The 20,407-nt window shown below is 39.3% G+C and overlaps 2 protein-coding genes across 2 annotated transcripts; both read right to left on the bottom strand.

Annotated features, from left to right (window-relative positions):
- Positions 1-1,940: 1,940 nt before the first annotated feature.
- Positions 1,941-3,636, bottom strand: LOC117624463 (7-deoxyloganetin glucosyltransferase-like). Its single transcript, XM_034355726.1, has 2 exons — positions 3,093-3,636; positions 1,941-3,000 (listed from the first exon to the last, which is right to left on the bottom strand). The coding sequence occupies exons 1-2, from the start codon at positions 3,619-3,621 to the stop codon at positions 2,078-2,080; spliced, it is 1,452 nt and encodes a 483-aa protein (XP_034211617.1). The 5' UTR covers positions 3,622-3,636; the 3' UTR covers positions 1,941-2,077.
- Positions 3,637-15,767: 12,131 nt separating this feature from the next.
- On the bottom strand, positions 15,768-17,523 carry LOC117626617 (7-deoxyloganetin glucosyltransferase-like). Its single transcript, XM_034358390.1, has 2 exons — positions 16,951-17,523; positions 15,768-16,827 (listed from the first exon to the last, which is right to left on the bottom strand). The coding sequence occupies exons 1-2, from the start codon at positions 17,477-17,479 to the stop codon at positions 15,905-15,907; spliced, it is 1,452 nt and encodes a 483-aa protein (XP_034214281.1). The 5' UTR covers positions 17,480-17,523; the 3' UTR covers positions 15,768-15,904.
- Between the last annotated feature and the right edge of the window lie 2,884 nt (positions 17,524-20,407).

The raw sequence follows: 20,407 nt of genomic DNA, 5'->3' as shown, positions 1-20,407 counted from the left end.
TGCCTGTTCTGTCCATGCCTTATTGCTCTTGCTGGTGCCAGTGCCTTGTATTGCTGTTGTTGGTACCAATATTGTTACTCCTACCTGTTATGGTGCCAATATTATTGCTCATGTCTTTGTTGGTGTGTTTCCGTTGTGGTCACGCCCGTTGACCTTACCTTTGCTATTGACTTTCTTTGCCTTATCTTACCTTATTTTTTCGAGGTTTGGCTTTACCTTACCTTACCCTATTTTTTAGGGTTTAGTTTCTACCTTATCTGCTGTCGTGTTCACAGGGTTTCTATGTTCTGCCTTACATATTGCCGTGCTCACAGAGTTTCTGTGTTCTCCCTTACCTATTGCGGTTTCTGTGTTCTGCCTTACCTATTGCCGTGCTCACATGGTTTCTGTGCTCTGCCTTACCTATTGTCGTGTTCTGCCTTACCTATTGCCGTGCTCACAGGGTTTCTGTGTTCTGCCTTATCTACTGCCGTGTTCACAGGGTTTCTGTGTTCTGCCTTATCTACAGCTGTGCTCATAGGGTTTCTATGTTCTGCTATGTGCCCTATTTTTTAAGGTTTGCTATTGTGTTTCCGCTGCAAACTTTGCTTTAGTTTGTCACTTGTTTCACTCGTGGTTGACTAAAAGATCTTCTCTACAATTGGTGATTCTCAAGTATGGTGTTCTGTGACTTGCTTGTCAAGTTGGGCGTGCGAAATATCTTTGCCCAACTTGAGGGGGAGTGTTGGCGAGTCCTTACTTAGCTAGGATTTTAGTTCCTTATTTTATTAGAATTTTGGTTACTTACCAATTATTATTTAGTCCTATTGTAATAGAGATTTACTTCCTATTGTAATTTAAATATATTTCCTATTTTATTTAGGGTTAACACATCTTTGTACTTGTATAAATACCTCCATATTGGAGAATAATAATAAGATGAGCATAGGTGAGCATATCTGAATATTTACCCTACTTTGTTTGACATGGTATGCATTTTGAGGACATCGGATCCGCTCAAGGGGGATGGCTGCAGCCTGCAGGTTTATTTATTTATTTATTATTTAGTTTTAATCTTTTTTTTTTTTTTTTTGGTTTTTAAGTTTAAGGTGTATATTCTAAAAATTCAGCACTGGGCTAGAGTGGCATGTAGATTCGTCCTTGTTTTCGCATCGAATACTAGTGAACCATAATCTGCTAACTATGTGTCGTATCGTGTGAAAATTGCACATAATTGCCACTCTAAGTATAATTACAAAACCTAACACAATCCTCAACACAGCAAATTAAGAATAGACTGGCGTGACTAACAAGGTCTAGCATATTGGAGAAACGTTTTGGTATGCAGACCAATGATTTCAAGTTCAAATCTCCATGGCACTTTGGTAAGGTATGTGTCGAGAAACTCCCTCACCTTTGTAGTTTAAACTATCGTTTGTAGTAAAAATAAAATATTAGGGTAACAAGGAAAGACGAGGAAACAAATTTGGATTTGGATTTTCTCTTTTCTTTAACCTGGTTTGTGTTTTCTTGTTTTTTTTTCATTTTTTCAAATTAAGCATTTAATAATTAATAAGAAATTGTATGCTTATCTCTAACATAATGATAATAGTTTACTTTTAATTTACATTCTATGACTGCTCCTACCAAAACAAGTGTGGTTACTGCCAACGGTGAATCTAACTCAGTCACTACTAGGGCTGGTTCTATTGATTTAATATATTATTACTATAATGCATCATGGTTAGTGCACAATTGCCTGAAGAATGATGAGACTTTAGAGTTGAAGGCTTGAAACCTAACATCAATATTCTTATGGAAACATCTTAACTTTTTCTCAATGGTCCAAGTTTGTGGATGAAGAACCATGTGAACCATGTGAACAAAGTTGGATTTTCTCTTTTCATCTATTGATTTAATGCATCAGGGTTAGTGCACAATTACCTGACGAATGATGAGACTTCAGAGTTGAAGGCTTGAAGCATAGTGAAACCTTAATCAGAATAAAATTCTACATATAGTAACAGGTTACAGATTGTCTAACATTCTTACGGAAATGATAACTAACATCAATATTCTTATGGAAACATCTTTAACTTTATCTCAATAGCACTTGATTCACTAAATTGTCTAAGTTTGTGAACGAAGAACCATGTGGACCAGTAGCATCTTCTGCAAGTTTCTTCCACTTCATGACCTTATTTTTCATCTTCTTACCCTTCTCACCCTCCATTAACTCTTTGACAAGCTTCTCTACCTCATCCCTCTTCACATCATTACTAATCTCCATGCCAATGCCCCATTCATTGCAAGTATAGCGACAGTCCATTTGCTGGTCTCCGAAGAATGGCCAACAGAGCATAGGAACTCCTGCAGTAATGCTCTCAACTGTTGAATTCCAACCGCTGTGCGTTAAAAATCCTCCAACTGATGGGTGGTTAAGGACTTGCTCTTGTGGGCACCACCCAGCTATTAGACCTCTTTCCTTAGTTTCAGCCACAAACTCTGGCGGCAAAATAGCCGATTCTCCAATAACAAGATCAGGTCTAATTACCCAAAAAAATGGAAGTTTGCTATTTGCAAGTCCCCACCCAAACTCCACAAGCTGTTCTGGTGTCACGACTGCTATACTGCCGAAATTCACATAGACAACTGAGTTTGGTGCCTTGGTGTTTAGCCACTCGAGGCATTCAGTTTCTTCTTTCCATAGACTGTATCCCATTTTCAAAGGGTGTTCTGGTATCTGATTGAGATGCAATTGAAGAGGGCCAACGGTGTATACATGGGGAAGCATAGATGAGAGAGCATCCAAAACATCTGGCTCCAAGGCATCAAAAGTATGAATAATGATTGCTGAAGCTTCATGAGCTCTATCGGTTTCTTCCATGATGAAGTTAAACATGATGTCATCCGGATTTGTGGTACGAAAGAAGGTCGGGAGATCCCTTAAACGGATATCTCTCATTCCTGGGATCCAATCTATTACGGTGTCCAGATAGCCATTTTTGAAACAGCTCTCATCTGCAATAGACAAATGAAATTCAATTGAAGAAACATTTCATTTGCATGTTTAGAAACAACAATTGCTTTTAATTCATAGTTATATATTTCACCTTTGAGTGGAAAAAGTCCTTTTTCGACCACAGCGCGAAGTTGTTTAAATCCCATGAAGCTGCAGGCAGCTATAGTGTAGAACAGCACTATAGGGACTCCGATTTCTTCAGCAGCTGTGATTGTGAATGCGGACATGAAACCATCTGAAACTATGCAAGTCACAGGAGGATTGCTGGATGTTGATATGGCATCATTGTTGAGTTTTGCAAGGAGGGCAAGAAAGGGAGCCAAGAAATTTTGTTTTCTGATGGATTCACAAAGCAAGGTGACATCTTGTGTGGCATCTTCATCTGAATCCGGAAGGCTATCCGGGATGGCTTCGAATTGAAAATCAGGCAAGCCATCAAGGGCATTGGGTCCTAGAGATTTAAGAAAGCGCTTGTGATTGAACTCTGTGTTAACGAAGGTTATATGAAAACCTCTGTGGTGGAGGAGCTTTGCAAATTTAAGCATTGCCTTGATATGACTTTGAGCAGGAACTGGAATGCAAACAGCATGTGGCTTAGCTACTACTTCTTTTGAATCCATCTTAGCTTTTGTGTGTGCATTGCAGTGCTTGCAAATGCAGATTATTTATAAAGCAAAACTGAGCTACTTTTCAATGTGTCCTGTTTTGGCTCTCTGTTTTTTCCCCTCCACACAAGTAAGTTTATGCAGATAAGATATCCAGAGAGCTAAGAAAGTTGTCAGGCAAATTGAGGTGAGAAGAAGCGAAGGGGAACTGGTATCTTCTATTAGCTTTTCCCCTAGAAAGTTGCTCTTGGCCTTACTTGTGTGGGGAACTAGTCAAAATAGGAAACTGAGGATAATGTCCAAAAAAGGAAGTCTAGCTGCCAGACAAATTGAGATAATGAGATGAAGAAGCAAGATGGATCTTCACTTTACCTGCAACATAAATAACTAATCCACAAGTTAGTCAAATTTTCGACACACAAGTAACTGTGCAAAGAAAAGTCAGTTGATCAATCAAGACAAAAAGACAAAGACTTAGATTAAGTAGCAAAGTGAATCTTTTAAGTCTTCGGAAGTGTTTGTCTTATTCTTTTTCTTGATTTTTATGCACATGTGGCCTCAAATACATAAGCCACGGTGCAATTGTGGCTGAAACACAATTATACATAATCCCCGTGGCCGAAGGAGATCCGTAGCTAATATTTTATGTACTATTCCAAATCCCTCACCACAGTTTATCCAAAGTTTATTTTATTTACTTCTTTTAATTTTATTTTTTTAAGAACAAAATAAGAAATAGAAATTAAAACAAAGGAAGATAATTGATTAGAACGTCTCTAAAAAAAACAGTGGCTCACAAAACAAAAAAAAAAAAAGTACTATAGCTATCTTCATCATTTGGTAATGATTACGGGGATTTAAAAAATATTAATATTTTAATTCGTGAATGTAGGCTTTTGCAAGGGTGGGTAGACATGGTGGGATCTACCACTTATAGGTTACAGACATTCTTTGCCGTGGTCAAAAGTAAAAGGCAACACTCTTTGGCCACGGTTGTTTGTAGCCAACATGAATGGTGGTCATATGTAATGTGTGATTTATAAGTGACTTTTCTAATAGTAAAAAGATAATATGTTATTAGAATCCGTATGACATCATACATGAATAATAATAGAGATACCAACAATAATGTGGCGATTTTTTATTTATATGGATATGGATAATATCTAGTTTTTTCTTAACATCACTTGATAGACTAAATTATCTAAGTTAATGGATGAGGAGCCATGTGTAGGGATGGTCCCATGAACATGTTGACATGGGCTATAGCCCAGGGAACATTTTTTTTTTTTTTTTTTTGTGGACTAAATTAACACTCTAGCCTAGGCAATTAGCCGGCTGACAAGAAGAAAGAACAGAGAGGAAGAAGAAAGAAAGAAAAAGGAAGAGAGGAAGAAGAAGGAAAAAGAATAAAGAAAGAAAGAGAGAAGAGGAAAAAGAATTTTTTAAAAAAATAGAGGGAGAGATGATAAACAATTGGGGGGAGAGAGAGAGAGAGAGAGAGAGAGAGAGAGAGAGAGAGAGAGAGAGAATTAAAAAAAGGGAGAGAAGTGGAAATAGAATAAAGAAACGGATGTGTGTGTTGGGGATGAGATATGTGTTTTTATTTTATTTTTACTTCAATTCCTTCTAAATATTTTCTAGTACATGTGTAGCTCTCTTCTTCTTTTTTCTTTTTTTTCTTCTTCTTTGTTTCCCTTCAATTGCTTCCAAATATTTCAACAATCTTATTAATAATTCCAAGATTTTTTGTCTGTTTCAAATGTCAGTATAATAATAAAAAAAGTTCTAAATATGATGAAGAAAATATATTGAAAAAAGAGGGCTTATTATTATTATTATTATTTTGGTAATAAACAAGGGTTTATAATTTACCCCCAAAAAAAAAAAAATTAGCCCACGAATTTAGCCCATGCCATTTTCAAATCCTCGATCCTTCCCTGGACATGTGGATCAGTTGCATTTTCTGCTAGTTTCTTCCACTCAGCCTATCTTTTCAATTTTTTACCTTTCTCTCTCTCCATCAACTCTCTAACAAGCATCTCCACTTCATCTCTCTTGACATTGTTATCAATCTCCATGCCACTGCCCAATTCATTGCAAGTATAATAACACTTGGTTCTCTAGTCATCAGAGAATGGCCAGCGGATCATAGGCGGAGCAGTCAGACTCTAGGACCAATTAACCAACAACAAAAACCATCTAATCCATCACAAAATGCTAATTTAACAACCCTATACCCTAATGTCCCTTTCTTCATTATGCTTCATCCATTTGATCTTGCAGTTGAAGCATCAGTTGACATGAAGTTGAGGCTAGTGGTGCTTTAAAAGTATCAGCTCCTTTCTTGCTTGGCTTTAGTTGAAATATATTATATAACGAAGAAGATATGGTCTAAAAACCGCGAAGGGCAAAATGGTAATTTGGTCAAAAAGTCAGATTTTTATATATCTCTCTCCTCTCCCCCGTCAGCTCTCTCTCTCTCTCTCTCTCTCTCCTCCCGAAGCCACCCGCCTGCGACCTTCCTCTCTTCCAACCATCGTACCGGCCACCACACTTGGGGCCGATCTCCGAGACCGGTCCCAAATGAACCACCACATAATGGCCGACAATCCTCGACCCACCTCCGCCGCTGCCGTGGTCGGAAACGGCCGGAATCCGCCATTGATGCAGACAGAACAGTTCGAACTTCCAGCTTGAATTTCTCCTCCGTTTCTCCACCAAATCGATCAAGTAAGGTATGGTTTCTCATCTATTTTTCACGTTCTATCTGATGGGTATATGGGTTTCGATCGATTTTAGCTCTAAGGGGTTCGATTTTCGACTTGAAATCTGGCCAGAACTTCAGCTGCTCGAAACTACTATTTTTGGTCACTTTTTGGGGGTTGTCCAAGAACAAAAGTGACTCCAAATGGGGTGTTTTACCTAGGGTAGGAGTTTGGAGTCTTGGTTCCGAGATTTTCGGCCACCCGAAATCGCTTTGGACACCCAAAGCTGCCCGAGCGTGCTGGAGCGCGTGGGCGAGGGTAGTGATGTAATTCTGTGTAGTTTTGTGACCCTCGTGTAGTCACGAGCGTGTGGGATTTCGCGGATCTCGATTCGGAGTCCATTTGAGCCCCGAACGGATTTTCCATATCGCACGATCCATGAGTGCAGTATCGTTAAATAATCAGACAGCTCTGAATTTCGGAAATGTCGGTCTACATGATGTCAGGATCGTATAGATTTCGACGGATTGCGAATCGGAGTCCCGGATACTCCGGAATCGAGAACCCTGGGGCTAGGGTTTGGATTTTAAGCGATAATGCGAGTTTGGCCATCCGACCGTCCGTTTTGGACCAAACTCGCAAAACATGGTTCCTTCTCTGTAAGGAACCTTCAGGGAAGTCCAGATTGGCCATCGGAGGTCGTGGACCCACGGGTCCCGGGTGGGCCGATCAGGCAGTTTATCACTTAATTGAGCATCGGACCTTCCCAATACTGGTCCAAGTGTCTGAAAGGGCTAACGAGGGCATAAGAGTAACTTGGAAGGAGATGCACGTATTTCTAGGAGCCGGGGCAGGGGGTTTAGTTGAAATTCTTTTTAGTCAGCAGTCTAATAATTTAATCTTTATGGGTAATCAGGCACCAGAAGCCCGACATGATTGCAAAAGAGACCTTCGAAGGGTCAAAGTAGCTCGGACCATCTGTGAGTGGACTTTCTTTCATTAATTATTTTATATAAATGAGTTATATAGAGGTTTTTCCATAAATAAGATTTTATAAGTGATTTTATATTGATTTTATATAAAAGAGTTTTATAAATGAGTTTACTTGACTAAATTCCTTATTTGATCTTGAGTAAGCTTTATTGTGTTTCTGAGCATGATTATTACAGAAATAGTTCTATAAGTCGTGTACTGCTTACTTTTACATACTTAAGAGTTATAGAAAACAGATTTTGAGGCTTATGACAGAAGAAATAGCAGCACAACTTGAGATTTCAGTTGTTATTCAGATTTTTCTAAAGGATTTTATTTTAAAACCACCTCGTACCCATTTATTTTGGTGATTACCCAGAGTTGGACCGATGTCTACGGACATCCAGTCCGATTTCAGTTTATGTCAGTGCACTTGACTTTGCCTCACGAGTTTCGGGGACGCTCGGACCGTGAGTGCCAGGATTTGCGGCTCGGCAGACTTGGTGTCCCGAGACCTGCCAGGATTGCGGCTCGGCTGACTCTGTGTCCCCGAGACCTGCCAGGATTGCGGATCAGGCTGACTACGGTCCCCTGTATCCTGCCAGAGCGACTCGAGATGACTTGGTGTCATCGAGGAATCTGCCGGCGGGACAGGCTGATCATAGTCCCTTGATTTTGCCAGTTTGCGGCTCGGGGAGCCTGCGTGACGCCCGAGACCTGCCAGGGAATTGACGGATAAGACAGGGGTACAATTAGGTGGTAATTTTAAAGAATTTTAAGCTTTTTTATACAGCTATGACTTTCAGCTATTTTATACTATCTTCTCTGATTTTTCAGACATTGATACATTTATATAGTTTTGTTCAGTTATACAAGGTTTGAGTACAGTGCTTTTATACAAGTTTGATTTCAGTGTTTTATACAAGCTTTGATTTCAGTGCTTTGAATAAAGTTTATCGAGCTTGATTATGATTTACATGGAATGCTTTGAGTTTAGTAGGCTTTAAATGAAATGTACGTATTCAGTTTATTTAACAATTTTTATAGTGGGGGTTATTATGATTGATAAACTGTTTTCAAGAATTCTTATGTTTGGTCCACTCACATCTTCAAACTGTTTTCACCCCCAGGCCGTAGAAGTGCGCGGGATCCACCACCGGGCCAATTATAGCTTCCGCACCAAGGTAGAGTTTGTAGAAAATCTTTGAAATCGTGAAAACTTTAAAGTATGCTCTGATATATAGTTGAAGTTGAAAAATAGGAGTTGAGATCTGTTACTTGAGATGTTCTGGCTGTTGGGATGGTTTTACTGACTGTTTAACAGGTGGAAAAATTTTAGGATTGGTCAAAATACAGGGGAGACTCTGCCGAAATTTCGGCAGAAGTCTAAGGAAAAAATCTGAAAAGAATTTGAGACAAGAAGGGTAAAAAGGTCTTTTGTGCCCGACCTTCGCCAGGCGTCGGACACGCACAGGACTTGGCTCGAATTCCAAAGTGAAAATTGGGTCGGGTCCTGTCAATTTTATAGCTCCGATTCGGGTCTACTCCGTGTCTACGAATTCGTTTCGCCGCGCTCTACGCAATGGCTCAAGCGGCATTCCCAAATTCTTTCTCGATCAAAAAGTCAAATTTTACCCCATTAAATAATGCGATGGCAAAATTATCTTTTTGCTAGAAGATATTTTCCTTACTTTTTAGATATTTTCTTTCTTTTTAGATATTTTGTTTTGGGTTCTTACAATCTACCCCCTTATAAAAATTTCGTCCTCGAAATTTGCATCTCTGTCCTTCCAGGAGGGGGAAGAACTGCTCCTGTATTTGCTACTCGGGTTACTACACTGCACATATCACTGAAAGCTAATTACTTTCCCTTCCAAAATCTGAACTGCTTGTTTTCTACACATTCTATAATCTCCTTGGGTCCGATATAGCTAGGATTGGCTCCTTTGCTTCCTTAAATCTCACTATACCTTCCTCAGTCGATAAGTATCGAAGAATACTTATCTGAAGATCCTTTTTCTAGTATCTGCATAACTCCTTGTCAATCCTGGGCTTCTTGAGTCTTTTTCTACTTAATCTAATAAGGTTCTTTATCTCCTACCATACTTTTAGATTTCAATAAACCTTACTTAACATTCCATCTTCATTCTTGGATGGTCCATTCTATATTTCGTATAGAGTAGCAATTGGAAACATCTTAGTTATAGATACCAATAGAAATTTTTGATTTGTAATCTAAGGAAGTCTGACAACTATCACTACCTCCCCTCGGCTGACTGCTTCCTTAACTAGTCACACTGATCTGGGTCTACCACTAACCAGAGCCTCCATAGACTGTGGTGTTCCTATGATTTATCTTGCTTACTTGTTTTGCTGCGATAATGATCTTTTTATGGTAACCTAACAGCAACCACCCTTTTCAATATCCTCCAACTGTATTCCACTGTAGTATCTCTCTTAAACTCTTCCTGATTAAGGTTACCTATCTCCAAATGCTATGCACGAGGTGCACCCCATGGTCTGCCCATTATCTGGCTGGGGTAGACATCATCACGGTATCAAAATTGACTAACTACTAGCTGATCACTATATCTTGAATGGAGGCTTTTAACCTTGGTACTAACTCTTACTTTCCAATTTCTATTAATAGAAAAAGTACGTGAAACCTTTTTCTTATATTCGGGTTCAACCATTTTCCTCTATTCTGCTGCAAAAGTTCCTGTATTCACACCTTCTGTAGACTTATAGATAGGATTGACTATCATATCCGGCTCTGAAATACTTGTCTCATACGAATCAAAGAATTCCAATATCGTTTCTTAACCAATTTCCATCAATACTCTACTCTTCTGTGAAGTACCCAGAACTTCTACGATCTACTCTATTCCTTCAATTTAATCCTCTTTTCACTATTCCAATTTATAGCTCTTACTCCTGTTTACTTGATCCATCCATCTCGTGGATGGATCTCTGGCTGACTATAGCCTGGGCTAACATCTCCAGGGTCTACTGAGTGTAGGATCTCCCTGCCTACTAGGTACAGTAGGTACGGCTCCTTACAAACCTCTTACAAGAGATTACTCTGCCGGTTCAGATACCGATGCAGTTCCTGTCTGACTTGGAAATTTCATCCCCTTACGTCGGGATAACTATCTAATTTTCCTACAGATACCACCACCATTTGGGCCCAACTTGAAAAGAAAACGAAGATGCATAGAGTGCGTAGTCTACAGGAAGTAAAACCTATGCTCTGATACCAAATTGACAGGACCCGACCCAATTTCCACTTTGGAATTCGAGCCAAGTTCTGTGCGTGTCCGACGCCTGGCGAAGGTCGGGCACAAAATACCTTTTTACCCTTCTCGTCTCAAATTCTTTTCAGATTTTTTCCTTAGACTTCTGCCGAAATTTCGGCAGAGTCTCCCCTGTATTTTGACCAATCCCAAAATTTTTCCACCTGTTAAACAGTCAGTAAAACCATCCCAACAACCAGAACATCTCAAGTAACAGATCTCAACTCCTATTTTTCAACTTCAACTATATATCAGAGCATATTTAAAGTTTTCACGGTTTCAAAGATTTTCTACAAACTCTACCTTGATGCGGAAGCTATAATTGGCTCGGTGGTGAATCCCGCGTACTTCTACGGCCTGGGGGTGAAAACAGTTTGAAGAAGTGAGTGGACCAAACATAAGAATTCTTGAAAACAGTTTATCAATCATAATAACCCCCACTATAAAAATTGTTAAATAAACTGAATACGTACATTTCATTTAAAGCCTACTAAACTCAAAGCATTCCATGTAAATCATAATCAACCTCGATAAATTTTATTCAAAGCACTGAAATCAAAGCTTGTATAAAACACTGAAATCAAACTTGTATAAAAGCACTGTACTCAAACCTTGTATAACTGAACAAAACTATATAAATGTATCAATGCCTGAAAAATCAGAGAAGATAGTATAAAATAGCTGAAAGTCATAGCTATATAAAAGAGCTTAAAATTCTTTAAAATTACCACCTAATTGTACGCCCTGTCTTATCCGTCAATTCCCTGGCAGGTCTCGGGCGTCACGCAGGCTACCCGAGCCGCAAACTGGCGAAATCAGGGGACTATGATCAGCCTGTCCCGCCGGTAGATTCCTCGATGACACCAAGTCAGCTCGAGTCGCTCTGGCAGGATGCAGGGGACCGTAGTCAGCCTGATCCGCAATCCTGGCAGGTCTCGGGGACACAGAGTCGGCCGAGCCGCAATCCTGGCAGGTCTCGGGACACCAAGTCTGCCGAGTCGCAAATCCTGGCACTCACGGTCTGAGCGTCCCCGAAACTCGTGAGGCAAAGTCAAGTGCACTGACATAAACTGAAATCGGACTAGATGTCCGTAGACATCGGTCCAACTCTGGGTAATCACCAAAAATAAATGGGTACGAGGTGGTTTTAAAATAAAATCCTTTAGAAAAATCTGAATAACAACTGAAATCTCAAGTTGTGCTGCTATTTCTTCTATCATAAGCCTCAAAATCTGTTTTCTATAACTCTTAAGTATGTAAAAGTAAGTAGTACACGACTTATAGAACTATTTCTGTATTAATCATGCTCAGAAACACAATAAAGCTTACTCAAGATCAAATAAGGAATTTAGTCAAGTAAACTTGTTTATAAAACTCTTTTATATAAAATCAATATAAAATCACTTATAAAATCTTATTTATGGAAAAACCTCTATATAACTCATTTATATAAAATAATTCATGAAAGAAAGTCCACTCACAGATGGTCCGAGCTACTTTGACACTTCGAAGGTCTCTTTTGCAATCCTGTCGGGCTCCTGGTGCCTGATTACCCATAAAGATTAAATTAATAGACTGCTGACTAAAAAGAATTTCAACTAAACCCCCTGCCCCCGGCTCCTAGAAATACTTGCATCTCCTTCCAAGTTACTCTTATGCCCTCGTTAGCCCTTTCAAACACTTGGACCAGTTTTGGGAAGGTCCGACGCTCAACTAAGTGATAAACTGCCTGATCGGCCGACCCGGGACCCCGTGGGTCCACGACCTCCGATGGCCAATCTGGGCTTCCCTGAAGGTTCCTTACAGAGAGGGAACCATGTTCTGCGAGTTTGGTCCAAAACGGACGGTCGGATTGGCCAAACTCGCATTATCGCTTAAAATCCAAACCCTAGCCCCAGGGTTCACGATTCCGGAGTATCCGGGACTCCGATTCGCAATCCGTCGCATCCTATACGATCCTGACATCATGAAGACCGACATTTCCGAAATTCAGCACGGTCCGATTATTTAACGATACTGCACCCACGGATCGCGCGATATGGAAAATTCGTTCGGGGCTCAAACGGACTCCGAATCGAGATCCGTGAAATCCCACACACTCGTGACGACACGAGGGTCACAAAACTGCACAGAATTACATCACTACCCTCGCCCACGCGCGGGCAGCTTTGGGTGTCCAAAGCGATTTCGGGTGGCCGAAAAATCTCAGAACCAAGACTCCAAACTCCTACCCTAGGTAAAACACCCCATTTGGAGTCACTTTTGTTCTTGGACAACCCCCAAAAAGTGACCAGAAATAGTAGTTTCGAGCAGCCAAAGTTTCGGCCAGATTTCAAGTCGAAAATCGAACCCCTTAGAGCTAAAATTGATCGAAACCCATATACCCATCAGATAGAACGTGAAAAATAGCTGAGAAACCATACCTTACTCGATCGATTTGGTGGAGAAACAGAGGAGAAATTCGAGCTGGAAGTTCGAACTGTACCATCGGCATCAATGGCGGATTCCGGCCATTTCCGACCACAGCAGCAGCTGAAGTGGGTCGGGGATTGTCGGCCATCATGTGGTGGTTCATTTGGGACCGGTCTCGGAGATTGGCCCCAAGTGTGGTGGCCGGTACGATGGTTGGAAGAGAGGAAGGTCGCGGGCGGGTGGCTTCGGGAGGAGAGAGAGAGAGCTGACGGGGGAGAGGAGAGAGAGAGATATAAAAATTTGACTTTTTGACCAAATTACCATTTTGCCTTTCGCGGTTTTTAGACCATATCTTCTTCGTTATAGCTCCGATTCGGGTCTACTCCATGTCTACGAACTCGTTTCGCCGCGCTCTACGCAATGGCGCAAGCGGCATTCCCAAATTTTTTCTCGATCAAAAAGTCAAATTTTCCCCCATTAAATAATGCGAGGGCAAAATTGTCTTTTTGCTAGAAAATATTTTCCTTACTTTTTAGATATTTTCTTTCTTTTTAGATATTTTGTTTTGGGTTCTTACATATTAAGTATTGAGGATGTTAAGACAAGATTTGGAATCAATGAAATTGAAACCTCGGGGCCTATTTCTATACAAATCCTAAACCTCAATAGAGTAAAATGCCGTTAGTCCAAAAGGAAATTATCATTCACCTTTATAATACAGAATCTATTATATTTACCTTTATGGAGGCACATGGGGCCTTATTTTAGGAGGTGGTGAGGCCAACATGACCACATATCAACAATATTTATTATATAAAAAAAGTATTTATCCTTATTATAAAATTGCATCAAACGGGATCCAAAGTTGCATCACATGTATTCTAGTCAATCCAATGGTTGGATTTATGCAGAGGTGGCCTTATTTTAAATAGAGGGGTGGGCTAATATTTGATTTACCTAGTTTGGGCTCGGACAACTGCCTAAGTTTGTATATTCTAACAATTCAGAATTGGGCTGGAGTGGCATGTAGATTTGCCATTGTTTTCACATCGAATACTAGTGAACCATAATTTGCTCCTAATTACAAAACCTAACACAATCCTCAATAAGCAAATTAAGAATAGACTGGTGTGGCCAACCAGATCTAGCACAATTGAAAAGGGTTTTGATATGCATACCAATGATCTCAAGTTCAAATCCCCATGGCACTTTGGTAGTGTATGTGTTGAGAAACTCCCTCCCCTTCGTAATGTAGATTATCGCTTATATTAAAAATAAAATAAAAAAGATTGGGGATGACAAGTTTCCTAGGAGCCAAATCAATAGTAAGGACCTTCTAATTCTGTCCAAACACCCAAAAAAAAAAAAAGACCTTACTTTTGAACCCAAAAAAAAAAAAATTCAATGGTAAGGCCCAGGTTAGCCATACCACCATCATCAAATTAATGTTGCTCAACACATGCCGAACGTTAAACAGATGGCACACTTAGAATCAAACTCAATTTCCATACACAAAATAAAAGCCACCGTTTTTTTTTTCCCAGGTCATTTGCGCTCCTCTTAGAGCACTTCCAGCAGTTTGACCCTTGTCATGACGAGGAGGGGCTAGGGCAGCTACTATTCACGTGAATAGCGGATGCCCTTGCAAAAAGCAATGTGTGTTTCCAGTAGTTGCCCTTTGCCATGACAAATAATATTCATTTCTTTATTTTTTTCACAACTTTTTTTACCTAAATAATTAATTTGGATAACATTTTCGGATAAGATTTTTAGGTTCCTACGTGTCAATACAATTCATTTCTCATAATCGGATAAATTTTTGGTGTTAAAAGTGAAGAGTATTGGTTGGTATTTAGAGAAAAAAAAAAACAGTAATTTTTTCGTATTCATTTTTTTCATTTTTTTATTGCACAAAAATTGGCTGCGGTTGGATTGGAGGAAAAAAAATCAGATCGGAGAGCCTAGACGCCGACACGTGGAAGCTAGTCATTGGCGGCTACTGTAGCGCGAGAGTGCAATTTTTTTTAACGTTGCGATGACATCACCCAACCCTCGGGCTCGCGCTCCACTTTTTGGGCCAAACCCCACTGAGCCCGAGTGTTGCCTGCACTGTTGGAAGTGCTCTTACAACCCCAGTTTGGGAGAACACTCGACGAACTGAAGCAATTTTTTAATGAGAGATTCACTACTATACCTAATATAGGAGCCCAAATTATAAATTTTAAAAAAAAACCCTATATGTAATGTACTTTAGAAACACACCAAAAACTCATTTACAACATAACAAAAAGTCTTTTAACTTCTTTTAAATTACAAAACTTTCATTGATTTCTTAAAACAAACCCAACCCCAAAACCTCATAAAAAAGCATAAAACACTCAATAGGGCATCAAAGTAATTTAATAATCAAAATTAAATTCAATAGGGCTAGCTTTCATTTTTTGGGTTTGTTTATAGAAATTTAATATCTCTTTCTTCTTTTTTTTTATTTTTATTTTTTATTTATTGCTGCTTCTTCCACTTCCACTGCTCTTTTTTTTTTTTTTTTTTTTTTTTTTTTTTTCAACCCTTACATGCAGAATTGCAGATAAGCATTGATGAATTGAGCGCAGCCAAAATAGGAGGTCAAAGAAGAATGTCAAAAAAAGAAGCTCAGCAGTCAAACATATTAAGGAATAAGGAAAGACGAGGAAACAAAGTTGGATTTTCTCTTTTCTTTAATCTATTGATTTAATGCATCAGGGTTAGTGCACAATTACCTGACGAATGATGAGACTTCAGAGTTGAAGGCTTGAAGCATAGTGAAACCTTAATCAGAATAAAATTCTACATATAGTAACAGGTTACAGATTGTCTAACATTCTTACGGAAATGATAACTAACATCAATATTCTTATGGAAACATCTTTAACTTTATCTCAATAGCACTTGATTCACTAAATTGTCTAAGTTTGTGAACGAAGAACCATGTGGACCAGTAGCATCTTCTGCAAGTTTCTTCCACTTCATGACCTTATTTTTCATCTTCTTACCCTTCTCACCCTCCATTAACTCTTTGACAAGCTTCTCTACCTCATCCCTCTTCACATCATTACTAATCTCCATGCCAATGCCCCATTCATTGCAAGTATAGCGACAGTCCATTTGCTGGTCTCCGAAGAATGGCCAACAGAGCATAGGAACTCCTGCAGTAATGCTCTCAACTGTTGAATTCCAACCGCTGTGCGTTAAAAATCCTCCAACTGATGGGTGGTTAAGGACTTGCTCTTGTGGGCACCACCCAGCTATTAGACCTCTTTCCTTAGTTTCAGCCACAAACTCTGGCGGCAAAATAGCCGATTCTCCAATAACAAGATCAGGTCTAATTACCCAAAAAAATGGAAGTTTGCTATTTGCAAGTCCCCACCCAAACTCCACAAGCTGTTCTGGTGTCACGACTGCTATACTGCCGAAATTCACATAGACAACTGAGTTTGGTGCCTTGGTGTTTAGCCACTCGAGGCATTCAGTTTCTTCTTTCCATAGACTGTATCCCATTTTCAAAGGGTGTTCTGGTATCTGATTGAGATGCAATTGAAGAGGGCCAACGGTGTATACATGGGGAAGCATAGATGAGAGAGCATCCAAAACATCTGGCTCCAAGGCATCAAAAGTATGAATAATGATTGCTGAAGCTTCATGAGCTCTATCGGTTTCTTCCATGATGAAGTTAAACATGATGTCATCCGGATTTGTGGTACGAAAGAAGGTCGGGAGATCCCTTAAACGGATATCTCTCATTCCTGGGATCCAATCTATTACGGTGTCCAGATAGCCATTTGTGAAACAGCTCTCATCTACAATAGTACAAATTCAATTCAATTGAAGAAACATTTTATTTGCATGTTAAGAAACAAGAAATTAAGAGTTAACCACAAGCTAAACAACAATTGCTTCAATTAAAAGGTTATATATTTCACCTTTGAGTGGTGCAAGTCCTTTTTCGACCAAAGCACGAATTTGTTTAAATCCCATGAAGCTGCAGGCAGCTATAGTGTAGAACAGCACTATAGGGACTCCGATTTCTTCAGCAGCTGTGATTGTGAACGTGGACATGAAACCATCTGAAACTATGCAAGTCACAGGAGGATTGCTGGATGTTGATATGGCATCATTGTTGAGTTTTGCAAGGAGGGCAAGAAAGGGAGCCAAGAAATTTTGTTTTCTGATGGATTCACAAAGCAAGGTGACATCTTGTGAGGCATCTTCATCTGAATCCGGAAGGCTATCCGGGATGGCTTCAAATTGAAAATCAGGCAAGCCATTAAGGGAATTGGGTCCTAGAGAATTAAGAAAACGCTTGTGATTGAACTCTGTGTTAACAAAGGTTATATGAAAACCTCTGTGGTGGAGGAGCTTTGCAAATTTAAGCATTGCCTTGATATGACTTTGAGCAGGAACTGGAATGCAAACAGCATGTGGCTTAGTAGCTACTTCTATGGAACCCATCTTAGCTTTTGTGTGCGCATTGCAGCAGTGCTTGCAAATGCAGTTTATTTATACAACAAAAGTGAGCTACTTTTCAATGTGTCCTGTTTTGGCGCTCTGTTTTTTCCCTCAGTCAAAATAGGAAACTGAGGATAATGTCAAAAAAAGAGGGCGGCAGACAATATAAATAACTATATAGTGGCAGAAATGTTACTTATAATAATATAAATAACTAATAGTCTACAAATCTTTATAATAATATAATCTAGAAGTCAAAATTTCGACACAGAAATATCTGTGCAAAGAAAAATCAGTTGATCAAGAGAAGAAGGAAACTACTTGATCGATCAAGACAAAACGAATAATACTTAGACTTCGGTGCCGATGTAAGGAAAAAAAAAAAAAGGAACATCCGTTATCACCAAATAAAAAATAATAAGAAAACCCTGACTGCAAACTCTCATCTGTCACGTCGCTTCAACTTCATCTTCACTGCTATTCTTCCAAGAGTTCTCTGCACCTCTCCAGTGTTTTCAAAATTCAGTGGACAAGGTGAATCCATAGCGGTTTAATTTTTTTAACCCAAGACTCCATCATTATTTGGCCAATCTAATTTAACTCTCTAATTATCAGACTGACCCAAAATTGTACCAAGCCTAATTCTAGGTATACATAGGTAGGGATTGGAAGCCCTAGGCGGCCGGCTAGGCGCAGGGAATCCCCATGTTAGCTGTTAACATCATTAACTTAATTTTGCTCAACACATGTCGGGAGCTAAACAGATGGCACACATGTCTTGCTTGTTCCTGTATCTTCTACTTCATTGTTTTTTTTGTTTTTTTTTTCCTTCTACTTTTTTCAATCCAAGGTCGTTTACGGAGGTGAAGAAACTGTTGAAGAGAATGTGACACATAAGCATTGATGCATTGACCGCAGCCATTATAGGAGATCAAAGGAGACTGTCAACAAAGAAGCGTAATTAGCAATCAAACATATGTATAATTTGATAACTGATGAGACTTTAGAGTGAAACCTTAATCAGATGTTGAATATGTCAAGTAATTCAGAGGATTTGTTTAAACAGTATAAAATCATGGATGAAGATTCTAAAACATTCTTGATTACAAGGGACTCACTAGTGTAGTGATTTGAAGCAAATGCTCCCTCAAGAAAGATCTTGGGTTTGAATCCAAACATCCATCTAATGTGTGAGTTTAATATGTTATCGCTCCTCTAAAAAAATGAAGGTCTTCAAAAAAAAACAAAAAACAAAAAAACTTTCTTGATTTGTGGCGAATTTGTGTCACAGTATAACAACCTTTTGTATATATCACTGTCTTCTTTGGTAATTATAATATTTTCTCATTATTTCTTTCTATTGCTTAGATATTTATTTAGCATCTGAATTGTCTTTGCAATTAGTTGTAATCAGTCAACACTGGAGCATATAGTATTTATGGAAGATGTCAAATATAATATGAGCAAGCACACTCTAGGATAGTGAATCTTCTCATTCTAGCAATCTTATCCACCTAGTCTACAAATGCGCCATACGCAAGCAGTTGTAAAGAAGTTGTAAGTTTTTGCTCCAAAAAAAGACCTAAAACCCCAAGAGCATCGTATTTCTGAACGAAGTATGCGTTGTAATTGTAAACAACATGCATGATTTTATTGAACAAATGGGGCTGCATTCTATATCGCCCTCAAAAATCAACACTAGAGTACAAAGAATTTGGGATAAAGTAATATTCCAAGAGATTCTCACCTCGAAAGTGCCTACGTCTGTCCACGTTCGGGCCACGAGCGGGTTGTGAACTGTAACGATCCAGTCCCAAATAAATTTGTAATTGTTAAATTAATTAGATAAAAGACCATTTTGCCCCTAGAATATTTTATCGGGTCTAAAGTTGACTTTTTGACCAGGAAGGAATTTGGGAATTTTAACTATACCATTGTGTAGAGCACGGCGAGATGAGTCCGTAGACACGTAGTGGGCCCGAATCATAGTTGTAACGAAAAAGATACGATCAAAATACCCTCAGTCGCATAACTGTAATTTTGGCAAAAAGGGTTTGATAAAAACCTGATTCTCTCTCTCTCTCTCTCTCTCTCTCTCTCTCTCTCTCTCTCTCTCTCTCGCGACGGTAGCGACAACCAGCCACATTTTGGCCGGCCGTTCTCTCATCCGGCCACCAAAGCTGGCGGGGTCGGTACCAAAATGACCGGGCCACAGCCCTCTTCCAACCCCAGCCAAGCCCCGCCGCCTGCCACCTTGATTTCTCCTGAAAAAGCAGTGAAAAGTCGTTATGTTTTGACAGTTTTTTCCCGGCTTCGTTTTCCGTCGTCTGGCCACCAATTTCGGCAAATGAGGTATGCTTTATCACCTATTTTTCATGATTTAGCTGATGGTTGGGTAGAATTTCATTAATTTTGAGTGTTGGTAGCTTGATTTTCGAATTAGATTTCTGCCAGTTTTGGAATCACGATTTCGACCACTTCCGATCACTTTTTGGAATAAGTCCAAGAACAAAAGTAATTCCAAATAAGATGTTACACCTAAGATAGGAGTCTTGAGTTGTAATTTTGAGTCTTCAATGTGTCCTGTTGATCAATCACGACAAAAAGACGGACTTAGATGAAGTAGCAAAGTGGAACATAAATAACTATGATTCCTTTTTCTTGATTTTAAGTCTTCGGTAGTGTTTGTCTTATTCTTTTTCTTGATTTTTATGCACATGTGGCCTCAAATACATAAGCCACGGTGCAATTGTCGCTGAAACACAATTATACATAATCCTCGTGGCCGAAGGAGATCCGTAGCTAATATTTTATGTACTATTCCAACTCCCTCACCACAGTTTATCCAAAGTTTATTTTATTTACTTCTTTCAAAAAAAAAATTTTAAGAACAAAATAAGAAATAGAAATTAAAACAAGGAAAGATAATTG

Source organism: Prunus dulcis, chromosome 4, assembly GCF_902201215.1.
Source record: "Prunus dulcis chromosome 4, ALMONDv2, whole genome shotgun sequence".
NCBI lineage: Eukaryota > Viridiplantae > Streptophyta > Magnoliopsida > Rosales > Rosaceae > Prunus > Prunus dulcis.
The sequence above is the reverse complement of the archived record's forward strand: the minus strand, read 5'-3'. Positions and strand labels throughout refer to the sequence as shown.